General features: G+C 37.8%; 1 protein-coding gene across 1 annotated transcript in view; it reads right to left on the bottom strand.

The window, feature by feature from the left end:
- LOC141365335 (echinoderm microtubule-associated protein-like 5) overlaps positions 1 to 17,885 on the bottom strand; it is a 145,422-nt gene that overhangs the window by 18,258 nt on the left and 109,279 nt on the right. Inside the window, 10 exon segments of the mRNA XM_073869567.1 lie at positions 68 to 182; positions 2,028 to 2,185; positions 3,230 to 3,438; positions 3,536 to 3,709; positions 7,939 to 7,959; positions 8,753 to 8,851; positions 8,974 to 9,103; positions 12,763 to 12,841; positions 16,869 to 16,995; positions 17,185 to 17,386. Of these exon segments, the coding sequence (XP_073725668.1) occupies positions 68 to 182; positions 2,028 to 2,185; positions 3,230 to 3,438; positions 3,536 to 3,709; positions 7,939 to 7,959; positions 8,753 to 8,851; positions 8,974 to 9,103; positions 12,763 to 12,841; positions 16,869 to 16,995; positions 17,185 to 17,386 (1,314 nt within the window).

The raw sequence follows: 17,885 nt of genomic DNA, 5'->3' as shown, positions 1-17,885 counted from the left end.
CTGGCAGGCTGAATGTCTGTTAAGTAAGTGTGTTGCACAGTACAGTGATGTTGGGTATGTGCTGTACCTTGCCACGGCACACAGAGCGCACACAGTCTATGATCTGGCCTGTCTCCAGTCTGAAAGCTCTGCAGCGCTTCAGTTCCTGATCCCAGAGTTTCAGTGCACCACCCTCCTTAGACCTGCAGAGGGCAGAACACACAAAACCTCTCATTCACTACACCAGTAGCTCCCAACCTTTTTCACTTTAAGGCCCTCAAGTTGCCCACAACAATATTTCAAGGCCCCCACTCACTCAATTTTTTCCACATAAAATTATCTAGAACTTGGAATGACTAGGCAGATGTATATTTGCTACTAAAATGGCCAAAAAAATAAGAAACATTTTGATTTTTGCTTGTTTAGCTTATTTTAATGCTTGTTTTGTCTAATTCTGAGGATCCCTTGGAAATCTGCTAAGAAAGCCCTGTGGGCCCTGAACCGCTTGTTGGGAAACACTGCACTACACTAGCCAATAATAACTTTATAATAATATCATTATATGCATTTAAATTAAAATATTGTAAAGTCAGTTTTTCTTTAAATGGTAAAATGTAAACAAAATGTTGATTACAACATCCTGTTTGCAAGGCAATATATAATTTTTTGTTCAAGAAATTATCCACTTATTAAGTCATGACACGCCACAACTTCTGGGTCCAAACGATTTCATCAATCTAGGGTGACCATACGTGCCATTCTTTCCGGACGCGTCCTGACCAGAATTTCAGTACATCTTCCGGAACTCGTATTTGTTGACCGCATACGCCAGTGGTTTTCAAACTGGGGGCCGGGGCCCCCAGGGGGCCGCGAGATGGTGCCAGGTGGGCCCCAGTTTTATGACATTTTATGAAATACATTAATTTATCATGAATTCTGTGTAATTAAACCTAAACAAATAAGGCTACTAACCAACAGCAGTACTTTTTTGTATAATTTAATGTTTTTTTTATTAAAATGTTGAGTTTTAGATCAGTTTTTTGTCACAAATTTTCTTTGGGGGGCCGCAAAGGAATGCACCGTACACAAGGCATACGCCATTCAGTTAAAAACATAAGACATACAATTATAGTTTCATTCTTACCTTAAGTAAGGGTTGCTTTTCTGTAATAATAATAATAATCCTCTATGACTTATGCGGTCAACAAATACGAATTCTGGAAAACACACCTGAAATCCTGGACAGGACGCGTCCAAGAAGAATGGCACGTATGGTCACCCTACATCAGACACTTTAAAGGAAAACACCACCGTTTTTCAATATTTTACTATGTTCTTACCTCAACTTAGACAAATTAATACATACCTATCTTTTTTCAATGCATGCACTTTATCTTTGCACAGTGCTTTGTGAATGTGTTAGCATTTAGCCTAGCCCCATTCATTCCTTAGGATCCAAACAGGGATGAATTTAAAAGCCACCAAACACTTCCATGTTTTCCCTATTTAAAGACTGTTACATGAGTAGCTACACGAGCAAATACGGTGGCACAAAATAAAACATGGTGATTTTAAGTAGATTCATCCCTGTTTGGATCCTAAGGAATGAATGGGGCTAAGCTAAATGCCAACACATCCACCACGCGCTGCGCAAAGATGAAGTGCAGGCACCGAAATAAAGATAAGTATGTATCAACCTGTCCAAGCAAAGGCAAGAACACAGCAAAATATTGAAAAACTGTGGTGTCCTCCTTTAAATGTCCAGTGTGTAGATTTTAAGCGGCATCTAGTGGTGAGACTGTGAATTGCAACCAATGGCTCAGTCCACAGCTCACCCCTCCCTTTCAAAATGCATAGTGATGCTACAGTAGCCGCCACAGGACAAAAACATCATCCTTTAAGACAACATAGTGACAAAGTGTCTGACTAGCAGTAGCAACCAGTAAGTTTGGCAAGTAAAAATGTCCTGTCCAAACGTTCTACTTCAATAAGTAATAAATAAATATAGTAACACAGGAAAAATAGTTTATGATGATCAGATCACTTACGGTCGTTCCTTGCCTCCTGTGACAATGAGCCCGTCACGTAATGTTGTGTACATGGTAAACACAGGTCCAGTGTGAGCCTTGGCCACGATTCTCACTAGAATGTGTTCCTTCCACACACACACATCTCCACTAATGGTACCTGTAAATGTCAAGTTATTCTGAAAAGAAAACAAACCTGGACTAATCTAGTGACCTCTAAGAAAAACAACAGCACAAACATAGCAAAGCACAGCATTTTTATATCCTTTTATAGTACTAAACATGTAATGGAGCCCTTTAAAAGATCTTGTATATGTGAATGTCTGGACTTTTGAATACAACCAGACAATGTTTTGAATAAGTTATTAGCTGACGCAAACAAATGCACAAATACACACACATGCTTGCATGTATACATAAATACCTACTAAATACAGACTTTCCACAAAAAAAGTATTCACCCATAAATTGATCTGTCATCGTTTACTCACCCTTATGTTGTTTCAAACCCACAATATTTTATTTTTACATGGAACACAAAAGAAGTTATTTTGCGGCTCTCTATTTTATTTATAGTCCTGTACATAAAAATATGACAACATATGAGCCACAACAGGTTTGATCCATCATTGGTTCTTGCTTGCAACGCGATCGCTCTTCATTGACGGCTAATCTAACGCAACATGCCTACTTCAATGTATGTAAGTATTTGAGATTTGAAATCTTTCAGCTAATAGTGTTTTTGGTCTGTCCTCACTCAAATCTCATATGTGCTGTAGCGCACAATTCATATTTTAAGTTAACATCCCCAATTGACATTCCTGTATGTTAGAGTCTCCAGAATCAGTGATGTGTGGGTTGATCCAAAATGAACGGGTGTCTGCAGTCACCCGTGGTCACGAGTCATCCAAAAATATTTTAATGATGTTCGGGTCGTGGTTGGTCAGGTCATTTGAAATAAAGATGCCAATGAACTATTTGAAACAATTACTACTCTTAAAAAATGCGGGTTGGGTACAAGATATATATATTTTTTGCGGTCCGAGTTGCGGGCGGGTTAGTTGAAAACGTCGATTGGGTGCGGAATATGATAAGAAACTGTAAAAAGTAGTGGTTTGGAACAACACAAGAATGAGTTAATGACAGATATTTGCAATTTTGAGTGAACTTTTTCCAACAATGACATTCAAATTAAATTCAATTAGAAACAGGGGCTTACTTACAGCTCCAAATGCTACTGACAGCATGGTTTGCATGCGGGCGTCCTCGATAGAGCTTAGCACTCCTTTTTTACTAAGCAGAGCTCTGCCAGCCAGCGTCCAAAACCGCACATGTTTTATCCCCACTGACACAAACTGAGTATCCGAATCGGGTCTGAACTCAGCCACGAAGATTCTCTGGGAATGACCGGCCCGACTGGCTATCTTGGCACCTTAGTAAAAATTAGATTACAAACATGACAAAATACCACACTGATACCATCACCTAAACATTTAAAAGCACATTGCTGTGGGTGAACTCGAATTTACCTTCCTGCCACTTCCAGATAGTGAGAGTGTGTTGCGGGTCCAGACCCACGGAGAGCAGCAGTTTGCCGGTTGCGCTGAAGCTTACGGAACAAACGCCACGGGAATGATGGCAGCGGAGCACCGAAAGAGTCTGTTTGTTCATGGCTTCCCACACATGGATAGATGGAGATGTAGCTACGAATACACATATATTCTAGTTATGCATTGCTTTTTACATTTAGTAAGAAATTTAAAGGAACAGTATGTAAGAAATTTATATCAATTAATCATAAAATGGCCCTGATACGTCACTAGACATTAAGAAATCATTTTCATTTCAAATACTTATATCACTGACAACAGTGGTCTGGCCAGGATATTGTCATTTAAAAAGTGGAGTTGCAGCCCTCAACTGATGTTTATGTTGTGTATTGGCCACCCGTTTTGGGATTGCAGTACCAGTTCTAGCCACAAGTTTTGTGATTGCAGTACCAGTTTTGGCCACAATCCTACATACTGTTCCTTTAACCAGAAGTTGTAACCATGTAGCTATAAGAGTTCCTAGGCATGTGGTTATCTTGTAGTTAAAGGTGAAGTGTGTAATTATTCATAATGTATAAATAATTCATTCCAGCCTTGTTTAACATTTAGAGGTTACTACAAATAAGATATTTGTAGGTTGATTGCGGCATTTTCAAAACCTCTGAAACCTGTTGAGGCCGAAGTACAGTCCGTTTTTTTACGCGTATGCAGGGCCGGCCCTGGCCAATTTGCTGCCCTAGGCAAGATTTCACCTGGTACCCTTTAGAATCACAGAATCATAATTGTGTTCCAATCATTTTGTTCATAAACTTATACAGAAACAAACTGCATAGCTTTGTCTTGTTTTTCTTTATTTTGAAAATATTTTGGAAACACACACACACACACACACACACACACACACACACACACAATACCCTGTCAGGCATTTGATCTTGACATTGTTAAAATCTTTTTTACATGTTTTAACACTGTACATTTAACTTAAAATATTTAATTTTGTACAAGAAAACAGCTCTTATTAATGAATTATTAGTAGCATGTTGTAGTGTCTCGGGAGATTGTGCTCATTGTTAAATAGCTTTGTGTCTATACTGCACTGAAGCAGCAGTTTAAAATATACACCCAGAATTCAGCGAACGTCAAGAACAAGAAAACGAAAACAACAATCAGACCGAGAAGCGGGATTTAAATTACGTTACACGGACCATGTTTAAATATCAATGTTTCTGGACAGAAATACCAACTTGTTCACTTTGTTTGGTATTAATAGGCTGCGCATTGGAGTGACTGCTTGCCGTGGTGCTGAAGACGCGCTCCGACAGAGCACTGGTGGCACTTATGCACAGACACTTAGGTGCAACCTACAGTATAAGGATCATTAGTTGGGTTAGTAAAATAACGAAATTATAGCCTTTAAATAGAAGAAAAAAATATTTTTGTAAAGAGATACATTTTAAAAAAGTTTAAAAGTGCACAACTCTTCTCAAGGGGAAGAAAGCTATACTTTTCCCCCTACGTGCAACCTATCGGAAAGCGCAGATGAGTTCGTTGGGTTAGTAAAATAACGAAATTATAGATTTAAGTACAAAATAGTATTTATATAAAGAGAAATATTGAAATAAAAAGTGCAGAACTCTTCTAAAGTGAAAGTAATAAAGTAAAATAACGAATAATAATTATATAATAACGAATAATAGTTTCCAATAGGTTGCAAGTAAATATCTGTGCTGCCACCAGTACTCTGTCTGAGCGCGTCTTCAGTACCGCGGCCAGCACTCCAGTGCGCAGCTTATTAATACCAAACAAAGTGTCCAGAAACATTGAAATTTAAACATGGTCTGTTTAACATTATGTAAATTCTGCGTCTCGGTCTGATTGTTGTTTCAGTTGTCTTGTTCTTGACGTTCGCTGAATTCCGGGTTATATTTTAAACTGCCGCTTTAGTGCAGTATAGCCACAGAGCTATTTAACAAGCACGATCAGATGCTATGCTACTAATAATTCATTAATAACTGCTGTTTTCTTGTGCAAAATTAAATATTTATAGGTAAATGTTTATATACATATATTAAAAAATTATAATTTGGGTGCACGGACGCCCCAAGGGGTCGGCGGCGTCCTTAGCATTTGCCTATTCCGCCTATGCCCAGGGCCGGCCCTGCGCATATCCGAGGGTACACTGCGCCTGGCGCAATTTTCATCATCTGAAAAATGCATGCATACTGTACACAAAACGTCAGATTTTTGAAACCCGCCGTACATCGAGAATTTTGTTATTTGCCTAAAGGAAAATATTTTATGTAGCCCAGGAGATGCATTGCATTTAGTCACAAAGCGCACGTGTCGAATGGCTGTGTACACGTACGAGTCAAATAAACTATACTTCGCGAGGCTTGTGCGTTCAACCGTGCGCTTACGTTCGTTTACACATAATAACAATAGTCCGGGCTTAATGTGAACTTATGGCTCAACCAATGGTTTAAAGTGCCCATATTATGAAAAACTCACTTTTTCTGGGTTTTGGGGTGTTCATTTGTGTCTCTGATGCTCCCACACGCATACAAACTTGGAAAAAAATCCATCTATGCCGTTTTGAGTGAGATACAGGTTTCTGAATGTCCTCTGCCTTGAGTCTCAGATTACACGGTTTCAAACTCAGCCCCGAAGTGACGTAACTAGGCGTTTCGTCAAATTCAGTTTGAATTTTCCCGCCCACCACCCCACTCGCAGGTCTCCACCCACCAGGTAGCTAGAGAGCACAGAGAGCAGTCACTTCGCTGATACCCTCTGTGCTGTCATCATTTCTCACGGAAATAACAGCGCTATTTGGATATTATGGATTATACTCCCGCCTACTTTTAAAAACAAAGTTTTAACGCGTGGTTATTGGAACCCGGAGTATTCTTATATACAATGTGTTACGACGCAAATAGTCATCAGATTGTAGGCAATAAGATGTTCATGCGAAATCTGATGTAAACAACAGACTATGTATCTATATTTCACAGATTATACACATTTGTGGACAAAAATGGTCATTGGATGTATTTTATTGGACTTTAATGGATCATTCACACATCTGAAACAGACTGGATTCGATTCGCGATCGTTGTATCAACACAAAAGGTAAGAAGTCACGTTATATTTTGCATGTTGTCATCTTCTGTCACAAAATACTACATTTATGATGCTAGAGCATCTGTATCTCAAAACAGAGATCATACATTGATGCTAATCCCGTAAATTATACCTTTTTAAATGTATAGTGATGTTAAAATTGTTTGTAGACAGTAACGTTAGGCTATATAGATATTTTTGCAGGCTAGATAGTTTACAGCGTGGTTTCGAAAGTAAAAAAAAAAGAAAAAAAAACGGCTTTATTTTACAATTCTACAAGAACTAAGTAATAGTGCTTTGCCAAACTAAAAGTTTTTTGCCAAACTAACCGAGACCGGGCCTTACCGCCCCGGCTTTTCTGACGAGGCTAACCCCCGAGCCTCTTATAACTTTACGGTCCGGAACTCCCGCTAGCTTCTAGCAATTAGCACGCGGTCCACAAGCAGTATACATCCCCCGCCGGGTCTTAATTTCTGTAATTTGCGAAAATAATGCGTTTGAAAATGTTTTATAATGGGAATATGTTAGCATTGTCCAGGGAAAACGAGCTTATTGTTGAGACTGCTACATCACAATTGACTCTGGAATCATTGTGTGTCATGAGTTTCTTCTGCTGGAGTGTACTTATTAGTGATACTTTTCTGCATGATTTGTCTGTTGGCAACATAAACCGTTAATAATAATAATATATCAAATAATAACACGGTATGGTCTGCACTGCTCACGATATCACTATGCACGCACACATGACGTTAGTAGTGGGGCGTGATCAAAGGAGCAGCAGCTCATAAATATGTAATGACTAGCTCAAAACGGCACAACCTGAACTGCCCTGAAACAGAGGCTCCTAGAGATGGGTAACAATCTTTTCCTACAAGCTATTTCGAGCAAACAACTTTTGAAACATGCTTTATGGAACTCATACACCTATTCAACTTGTGGAAAAGCAGTCATAAGATGGGCACTTTAAGTTTGTGGTGGGCGTATTAACGACAGTGCCAGATCGAATAAAGAAAATATTTTTGCTGAAATTTCTGATATTTGATTACTTAATGACATCTACTGATACCAATAAATAGTTTTGCTTTTTACTCATTGTTTCAAATATGTTCTGAAATCCAAGTAGTTCAGAACATACAAATTGTAATTCTGTTGTCATTGTTACCCAATCCAAAATAATCATATAGCATGAATTCTAATGCATTTTTCAACCAGAAATCTGTTTGTTACTAAGAGCTGGACAAGGTTAGGGTTAACCTTACCTGACATATCACCAGTGTCGCCTGAGTAAACAACAACAACAACAACAACAAGTGTTAGGCATAATATAAAACATTTTAAATATGAATGAAAAAATCTGCAGGTTCAAGATCTGTAAATTAGCCTTGTTAAGGTAGTTATTTAACTACTTAAAGAGCACCTATTTCATTGCTAAAAACAACATTATTTTGTGTATTTGGTATAATACAATGTGTTCGCGTGGTTTATGGTTAAAAAACAAATAATTTTCCACATACCATTCATTTTTGTAGCTCCAGATTTTACTCTCTTCCTGAAATGCATGGATTTGAAAAGCTCTGTGTCCCTGATTGGCCAGCTAATCTGAACTTTGTGATTGACCTGAATACCTCTGACGTCAGCAGGAAATGTGACGCTCCTTACCATGTTTAAAAGATTTGGTTGCTAACAGGAGTTAATTTACAGGCTGTGAGCCTGAAGGGGGTTGAATTATGATAATGTCGGTCTTGTCTACATCACCAATCTCAGGAAGTGAACTGATGCCTACAATCTGTGTGTTTGTTGTAGTCCAAGAAAAGAGATTTACGAGATTACTCGCGTCATCGTTTACTTTGGGTTATGTGCCTTTTGCATATCGTTAACATGTACTAATACACACTTACACACCAAAGGAAATTTTAAAACGTGAATTGGACAATAGGTGCTCTTTAATATATAACATTGCTCCTATCTTATGCAGCTTATCTACTTTTGTTTAAAATAAAATATTCAAAACGCATTTTAGAAGAGAACAAGGGTCTAAGTGAGTAGATAGGATGGATGGTTTCACAAACATACCTACTTGGCCTGTTGCCACCACGTTGGGGAACTTTGGGTGTTGATTTATAGTCAGGCACAGAATATCATCACTGTGTTCTAAATAGAAACTCTGACACGCTAAGAATAAACAATCAGAAAAGAACAATGAGGATGCTGAACAAAGTTATGCACATCTGCTTAAAATAAGCATGAAGGCATTAAAATTGCATTACAAATTACAAGTATGAGTTCCCCCACACCTGTTGTTAAGTTTAGGACGACTCCTACTGAGGCGGTGTGATAGATGATATCCGCCCCCTCATTTAGGTAATGCACATTGTTACGGCAGTCGTTGCCTCGGTAACCAAACACCAGCTCAAGCACCAGGTCCTGCAGAGAGAGTCAAAGAGGGGTGTCTGAGGTCGTATCCATGACAACAGCTGAGAGTATCTTGCTGGCGGGATGTGAAAGGATGGGCACAGGAAAAACTATGCTGCAGTTCAATCAAGAGAGGTTAAAAAGATCATCGATCTCACCGACAGAACAGAAGGCTCTGTAATGCACATTTAATTGAAAAAAAAGTAAGATAGTATCGTATGGTATAATATAATAAAGTACTACATTACATAGCAAACAAGCCCTTCAAAGGTGAAATGGAGTAACTACTGTAAAATACTGAAACTGAGAAAAAATGTCTTTTGAATTGTTAGGTTTAAGTTACTTGTTTATACAGAACAGGTCATAGTCAAAGACACCATGGTATGGTATGATTTGGTTTCCGGACTATAAGTTGCTCTGGAGTATAAGTCGCATCAGTCAAAAAATGCGTCATGAAGAGGAAAAAAACATATATAAGTCGCACTGGACTATAAGTCACATTTATTTAGAAAATTATTATTCTTTTGGTTGGCATTTTGTTTGTTAAGTCTTTCTTCGTTGTCTGTAAGTTAATGTTTTAGTTAACAGTTTTTTTTTCAGGGGTAGGCTACAGGAGCAACATATAGCACCCTCTCGTGGCTGTAGATGGTAATGTTTTATTTTGGTTTATGTTAGTCAGTATGAATTAATTTTGACATATAAGTCGCACCTGACTATAAGTCGCAGGACCAAAAAAACTATGAAAAAAAGTGCGACTTATAGTCCGGAAAATACGGTAGTTTATTTATCTAATCTACACACAATTCAATCTATAAACAAGTCGAGGGAAGAATATTTTGCCATCCCCAATGCAGTAGTGTAGTGTACCATAGTAGAGACCGTTTCATCAGACGCATGTGCGTTGCTGCAGTAACCCATCTGGCCCGAAGGTAACTTCTAGTCCATGCTTGTTTATCCGTCTGGCAAGAGACCAAACTGACCTTTGTAATGTAACTACTAATGTAAGCTCAGTGGAATGGTTGATACGCTTTAGCTATGATTTGAGGAAATTTAAAGGTAATTTGGAAAACAACTTTACTTGAAGGAGTGTTCATAAGACTGACATGACACCCTCATAATCATGACATGACACGAGATTCTATGCACATTCATGACAAGTGTCATTAAGGGCCCAATTTTAACGATCTAAAACGCAAGTGCGAAGCGCAAAGCGCAAGTGACTTTGTGGGCGGATCTTGGGCGCTGTTGCTATTTTCCCGGCGGGAGAAATAACTCTTGCGCCAGGCGCAAATCAATAAGGGGTTGGTCTGAAGTAGGTTCATTATTCATAGGTGTGGTTTGGGCGTTACGTCAAATAAACCAATCAGAACGCTATCCAACATTCCCTTTAAACACAAGGGCGCAAGTTCCATGGCGGGTTGCTATTATTATGACGAATTTACCAGCCGCACGCCAGGAGCGGTTCACAGCCGAGGAGACCCACGTTCTTGTAAGAGCAGTCAAAGACAAAGAAGTTGTTTTGTATGGAGAAACCCCCCCAAATCGGCGTAGGTTAAACAGGCGTGAGAGGAAATAGCCACAATTGTCTCATCAGCTGGCAACCCCATCGTTGCGCCAAGCGCTACAATGATGTCAGGAGACGGGGAATCCCAAGCTTGCCAGCATAAATCGGGCACGCCGTGTAACGGGAGGTGGATCTGCCTCTACACATGACCTGAAGCCAGCAGAGGACATCGCTGCGTCCACCCTCACCGCTGGGGTGAGGTTTGAGGGCTTTGAAATCGGACCCAAGAAACGATAGCAAGGTTCAACCCCAAAGTACACTTACAAATCAAGTTCATGTACATTACGGGTTCTTATGAAACATTTTAATTATTATTTACATAAAATAAACGTAATACAATCACACAACAAACTTATGAAAATATTTTAATCGTTATTTGCATGATAATTTTTTAACGCAGCCACACAATAAATAAAAACTTTTACCACAATGCTCACCACGATGATTTCCCTTATCTCATGTGTTAATATTTTTGATTGTAACAATTTATGATTTGCAAAAATAACTGTTGCATCTGTGTAGATTAGATAAGCAAAGTGTGTGCGCGTTGTGCACGCTATACATTATGGTCAAGCATGCGCCCTTAAAATAGCATAATGAACCACGCGCAACGCGCCACTCACTTTAGACTAGTTTTTTTTGGTCAGTGGCGCAATTGTTTTTTGAAACTGCAAAATAGCATCAGGGATGGTTTGCGCCGGAACACGCCTCCTTTTCTGCGCTGAACCGCCCAGGGAGCGCAAGTTCATTCCCTAGTTTGCCGACGTGTGTCTGTGGAGGGAAAAACCCGCTGTGCGCCGGTGCAAAATACGAATGATACATGCGTCACTGACAAAGCCAATTGCGCTGGGTGCAAGATAGGGCCCTAAGTGTCATTTGTTAAATTATGTCATTTTTAACACAAAGATAACATTGTTTGAGATGTCTTTGTTATGACACCTTAATTTAATTAATTAATTTAATGTAATTAATTGTTTTTGCAGTCTTATGGACCCAACAATGCATTGCTTAACCCATTATTGTACATTTTCATTTAATTTTAGGTTAATCGGTCTCCAAATGCATTAAAATATAATTGTATCAATTTTAATAATTATTATTATTGATTTTATTTGTTAAACACATGGAGGAAATGTAAAAAAAACATGAACTGAAGAATATTCATGACACCGTTATAAAACTACCTGACAGAGTATTAATGCTTAATGACATTTAAATAACAAATTATATTTGTACCACTGTAGTTGAGGTCAAGAAAAATATTCATGACGCTGTTATAAAACTATATGACAGAGTATTAACACTTAATGACATTTTAATGACAAATTCAATTTGTGTCACTGGTTAAAAGTGGTTAGTTATATTGTCTTGATTAATGATCATAAAGTTATGATGTATTGGTTAATGTCAAGTTGTCATAACAAAGACATCTCAAACAATGTCATCATTGCATCAAAATTGCACAATTGAACAAATGACACCCAATGACAGCTGTCATAAACGTGCATAAAATCTCCTTCATGCTCATGGCACATGTCATGTTATGATTATGAAGGTGTCATGTCAGTCTTATGAACACCCCTTCAAGTGTTACGGGTAATGTACTACTAAGCAAATTTGATGTTGTTGATTCTATGATGTTGTTGATTCTGATGTTGTTGATTCTATGCGGAAGTCTACTGGAAGCAAAATTTTATTCATAAAAACCTTTGTTTAAGTTGGTGCTGCTGAAACTGTCTATAGCATTGCGTTTTATTGTATTGCATTGCATTTTTAAGAAAACTTGCCATAAGATCAAGAATTTTTGCCCGCAACAATCACAAAAAAACTCCACAGTTTTCTGGAAGGACTAGTCTTTGTTTTTGGTTAAGACCTTAAATAAGATCTGTGGTTAACAAAAGCTCATTATATTTTCATGTTTTAATCTATGATATGAAACACAATTAATACCACTACTCATGATTTTTATAGTTTTCAGATGTCAAATTTTAGGGAATTGAATTTTCAAGGGAAGTTGCGTGATGCTAACTTCCACGCTGACCTACAAAAATACATCATCCTGTAAAGCTATATAGCATAATATAAGATAGTGCTGCCCATCACTCACTTCAATTGGTCTCTTTTTCTTGCCCACGTTGTTGGTCTGTAGTTTCTCTGGCATTGGTGGAGCCCTACTTACTGGGGGTCTGCACCCAAACAAGCATAAACAAAAACATCTAATTAGGTTTACAGCAGTAATTAGACAGTATCAGCAGACATACTGATGTATTTTTTGATAAAGTTCTGTTTCACTTCACGATTGCAAAAAAACATTTAAACTTTTATTAAAGATAAAGTTATAAGAAAAGTTGATAATGTACAAAAAAGTTTAAGTGAGCGGCCTTACCTTGAGCCCCTTAAATGGTAGCATTAACAGAAAGAAAGAAAATTAGATCTGTGGTCTCTTAGTGAGCTGCTATCCAGATGCTCTCCAGATAAAACCAAACACAACACAGGAACACTGACAACACATAATACAACATCAAGCACTGCTTACTATGTTCTCTATAACCAAGATCATGTTAATTTGACAGCATACATGGTCAAAACAACCCAAAGAGCTTGTCAGGCAAGAAAAGCAATCTGTCTAAAACTAGCTCAGACGTAAAATGACTTCTTTATGCTTGTGCAGTAAAGATCAAGCACAAGCAATGTTCCCGGTTGCTGAAGAAGCAGCATTTCTGTTTAAATAATTACAGTAAAGTAATAAAGTCAGCCAGCAAACCACTTACTGTAATGCAGTGCCATCTACTCTAATTGAAGACTAAAATGACCTGCATTTAAAGCATTCTAAGCTAAAACAGAAACAATAATTTAGCGACAAGTAGGTTTATGGATATACAGTAATGGCTGTCTGTGTGCAGCTTAGCAAAGTTTCACAAGAAAGGCAAGACATGGGATCAGCTTATATTTTGGGAACAAATTACACTTTTGTTGATCTTACCTGACTACGCCCTGCCTTCACATGGAGAAAGAGAGAGAGGAGTGCATTGCGGAAAAGTGAAGGAAATTGTAAAAGACAAACAAGAGGATAGCAATGTCACTCAAAACTCACACATTTAACTAGGCCATACGTGTTGAGTAAAACCTCTCTATTTAATAATTATTAAAACATATTTAAAGTCCGCCTGTGGTAAAAATCTAGTTTTTAATGTTTTTTTATATGTCTATGTGATGTTTTTAATATGCTTTAAGACAAACAGTGTGCAAATTCAGTGCTGTCCACCAACCGGAGTAACTTTAAAGGGGGGGTTCAATGGTATTTCAAGCATTCTGACTTATTAACACAGTTATAGAGTTGTTTCCTCATGCTAAACGTAGGCAAAGTGTCAAAAAAGCAGTTGGACGTGTTACAGAGTATTTTTGTGCCGAATGCACTTCACCAGGGTTTGTACAAGTTTCGGAAAGTTTTTTTCGATTACAGTTCCAACTGACGTTTCAGGGGTTTTCTATACATATCACTTCTTTATATAAGCACTTCCCCCGGAAAACCCCGCCCACCCGTCAATCAGCGGGAGACGCTAGAACTTACAAACATTCACATCACGCGACAGCTTTGTTTAATTTCAAAACTCAACAATGGCAAGAATAAAGAAGTGTGTTTTTGGATGTAAGGAGAAGAAATCCAGCCTTATGAAAACAATGGATATAGTTTATTTTCCTGGGTAGCAGCGGAGTTTTGCGTCTGTGTTTGATGCACTGGATTTTCCCAACCGGGTCACGAGTTGCATGCGGTAAGTAAGACTTCTGTCTTATGTTGTAAATATGCGCGTGTAATTTATATAAATGACACGAACATGTAGTGAATCATAAGTTATAAGTGTTGTATAGTGTTGCATGACTCGTACTCGCTCCCCCTGCGGTATAACTCCTTCTTTATTTTTTCGTACGTTATCGGAAAGATTCGGTAAAGCAAATCTTTCTTTTATAAATCTGATTAAACTAAAGACTCTTCGGAGATATAAAGGATGTCATACTACTCTATAGGTACTCCAGATTAACATCAGAAATGCAGAAACAGCGTGTGTTACATGAGCTTTAAATAAGTATTGGATGCATTAACAAATATGACATTAAATTAATATGACAGAGACGCGCATCTGTATCTAAAATAAAACAGACAAGAGATCAAGTGATTGACGTTTGGACTTCTCAATAAATGTACAAGACGCTTTCATATAGAGATTTAAAAAGTGAGGAAGGAAAGCATGAACATTTGTCATTACGTCTTCTTTATATGTGTAGAAAAAATAAGTAGGCTATAATAATGTATAATATAATAATAATATAGATCATGTTTAATAATATATTATACAGAAAATATTATAATCTAAAATATAATCATGTACATTTTATATATGAACAATATTATAAACATTATAATTATAGCCTAGTATTTGATTATATCGTACGTGATTATTGTGCACGAGTGGTTTTAGTTCTTCTTACATTTTTGCGTACATTTAGAAGAAATTTAGATTTTTTGTTAAATCACGTTTTGTTCATGTGAACATCCGTACGCACATCTCACGCACAAATTTGTGTGTACGCATGCTTAATGAATGAGACTTAATGTTGAGTAAAGGTAAACATCTTATTCTATCGTTTTTGCCATCATAACAACATATCCACATAAACATTTAAGCATGTGCTTTATTGTTTATCGTCGCTGTCCGATGAAAAACACGTATGTCCATTTTGCCGATTTTTTTATTTTTCGACGGATTGAATGCCCAGGTTCATTTCCGTATACAGTATGCGTCACATACCTAAATGGCCAATGAAAAGTTGTGAAATCATGTCATCTGATTTTTATGTATATCCATTTGGTGTCAAAGCTGTCACTCACGCCGCGTATCTCCCGCCTGTGAAGCGTCTCGCAGGTCTTGTAAAGTTTCATCGAAGCTCAGCACTGGATATAGCCAAATAAACATAGCCTGTGAGACAATATCTTTCCTTCATCGAGGTAAACGTTTCCCCCTGATGCCAGACGTACGTCTAGGAGTGACTAAATTACGGTAGGACTGTGCAAACAAAGTATCTGTCTAGCATAGTGTTATTTACGCTGGGGACATCCCACCGCTTTTGAAGGCGTTTGGTTAAAATGTTCTGAAAAATCAAGCGATGCTTAAAGCTGGTTTTGTGGTCCAGGGTCACATATGTTGCGTTGTATGCTTATGGTGTGTTTTCTTGTACATATGTAATGAAATTCATTGTAATCATTTATTAAATGCGCTGCTGTTTCTACGGTATGGTGCTTTTGCATTGTTCGGTTGAGCTGGTGTTGCAGGGACTGTTACATGTGTGCAGTCGACATTGCTGAGGGTTTTATGCTGAGTATTTTCTTGTTGTTGACTAGCCTACGCTATGCCCATTTTTGATGCGCCGTTATTCAATGTTTTCCCCGTCCTGCAATAATGTTTTTATCTGATCTTTTGTCCCCACCACTTTTCAACACAAACTGACGCCCCTGCTGTCTAACATTACCATGTCAGTGTATTGATTCATTGTCCCTTCATAGCTTGCAAGAGACATTTAATACACTTATAATTAATATTAAATAAAGTAAGCGTATTTAACTAAGACGTAGGCTATTCATAACTGAGCGTATTCATCTGTCAATATGAAACGCGACTTGGGCATTCTAATTAATGATCGGAAGAACACGTATCGACCACAGTTACTGTAAAATATGCACGTATGTCCATTTAAACTAAATTTTGGTCAAATGTGGATTATATCATTACACTGGCAAGAATATGGTTACATGTAAAGATGCCGTACCAAGTATGACAACGCTACATTTAACTGCTTTTGATATACAGTGTTTTTTTCACTTCCTGAAAAGTAACCGTTTTGGACATACGTGAGTTTCATCGGGCAGCGACGATTATAACTCCAGTGATTCAAAAATAATCTGTGCAAACACAACTTTTGGTCGTCCTAACTTGAGTGCAAAGCATGCCATTTTTACACCAGTAAAAACTTTTAAATAAACCCTGTTTAAAAGCTTGTCACAATAAGGAATTATAAATTTGTAACTATCATTTCTTTAAAGATTGTGTGACACAACAGAAAGAAAAGTAAAGGCAAAAGAAAAAGAGACCCCAAACAGCATTCACAACACTTCACATGCCGCATTGGCTGTCATTTATTGATTCCAAAAGAGGTTACCTTTCATCTGCTGATGGCTCTTTTTGCTGTAAGTGTGGCTTCACCCCTGTCATAGGTCGATAATTTGAGGATAAGGCTTTAATTATATAGATGATCTCATTCTCTCGAGTTACATCACTGTCGTACCCTACAAAGAAAGAGAAGATCGATATAGAGAGAAAAGAGTGAGTGGAGAAATATTTCAATTTCATATCCTAAAAAAAGGCCTTTAAATTAAGATTGTGTTATATGATGGATAGCAACTCACTGTAATACCAGATGACAGCAGGTGATAGTAGCAATTGTTCTCATAAGCTGAATGACCTTCATTTCTCACCTCCATCATCTTCGCTTTCGATGTCTGATTCCTCGCTGTCACACTGTCTCGCCTCTCGACAGCTCTCGGTCTCATGGCTCCAGATCATCAGACAGGTGTCGGAGCCGCCGACTGACGCCAGCAGGGAGTCGTCGTGTGACCAGCGCACATTGGTCACATGGGTGCTGTGAGCCATATATCGTTTGAACTTTGCATACTTTCCCTATTAAGATAAAGTTTATGTTAGAGGGCATGTAGGAACAATTTAAGTGAAGAACATCCAAAAAGAGTGGCATTAAAATGTCTACAAAAAATAGTGTCTTTTATAATTGCACTGAAAAAGAGCAATATTATGAACCTTGACTTAAACATGGTAGCTTGACTCATGAATATTAATTAGGTTAACTTGGTAGTCCTTGCTGAAAGGCATGTAAATAGATTACAATTTATCTTAAGAGAAAGACTCATTTTTTATATGACAAGAGGCTATCCTCAGTTTTAAAGCCCCCCAACCTACAAAATGCACTTTTAAATGTTTATACATTATTATACTTATACTATATATTTTTATAGACAGTTTCAGCATTAACAACATAAACAAGCGGCTGTCGTGGTCTGCACGTAACTTCGGGTAAACTCCGCTAAGAATAAATAACAACAAAGTAGTTTATTTATATTACAAGCAAAAAAACAACGCATAGATTACCTAGGAAACCAAAACA

Source organism: Misgurnus anguillicaudatus, chromosome 7, assembly GCF_027580225.2.
Source record: "Misgurnus anguillicaudatus chromosome 7, ASM2758022v2, whole genome shotgun sequence".
NCBI lineage: Eukaryota > Metazoa > Chordata > Actinopteri > Cypriniformes > Cobitidae > Misgurnus > Misgurnus anguillicaudatus.
The sequence above is the reverse complement of the archived record's forward strand: the minus strand, read 5'-3'. Positions and strand labels throughout refer to the sequence as shown.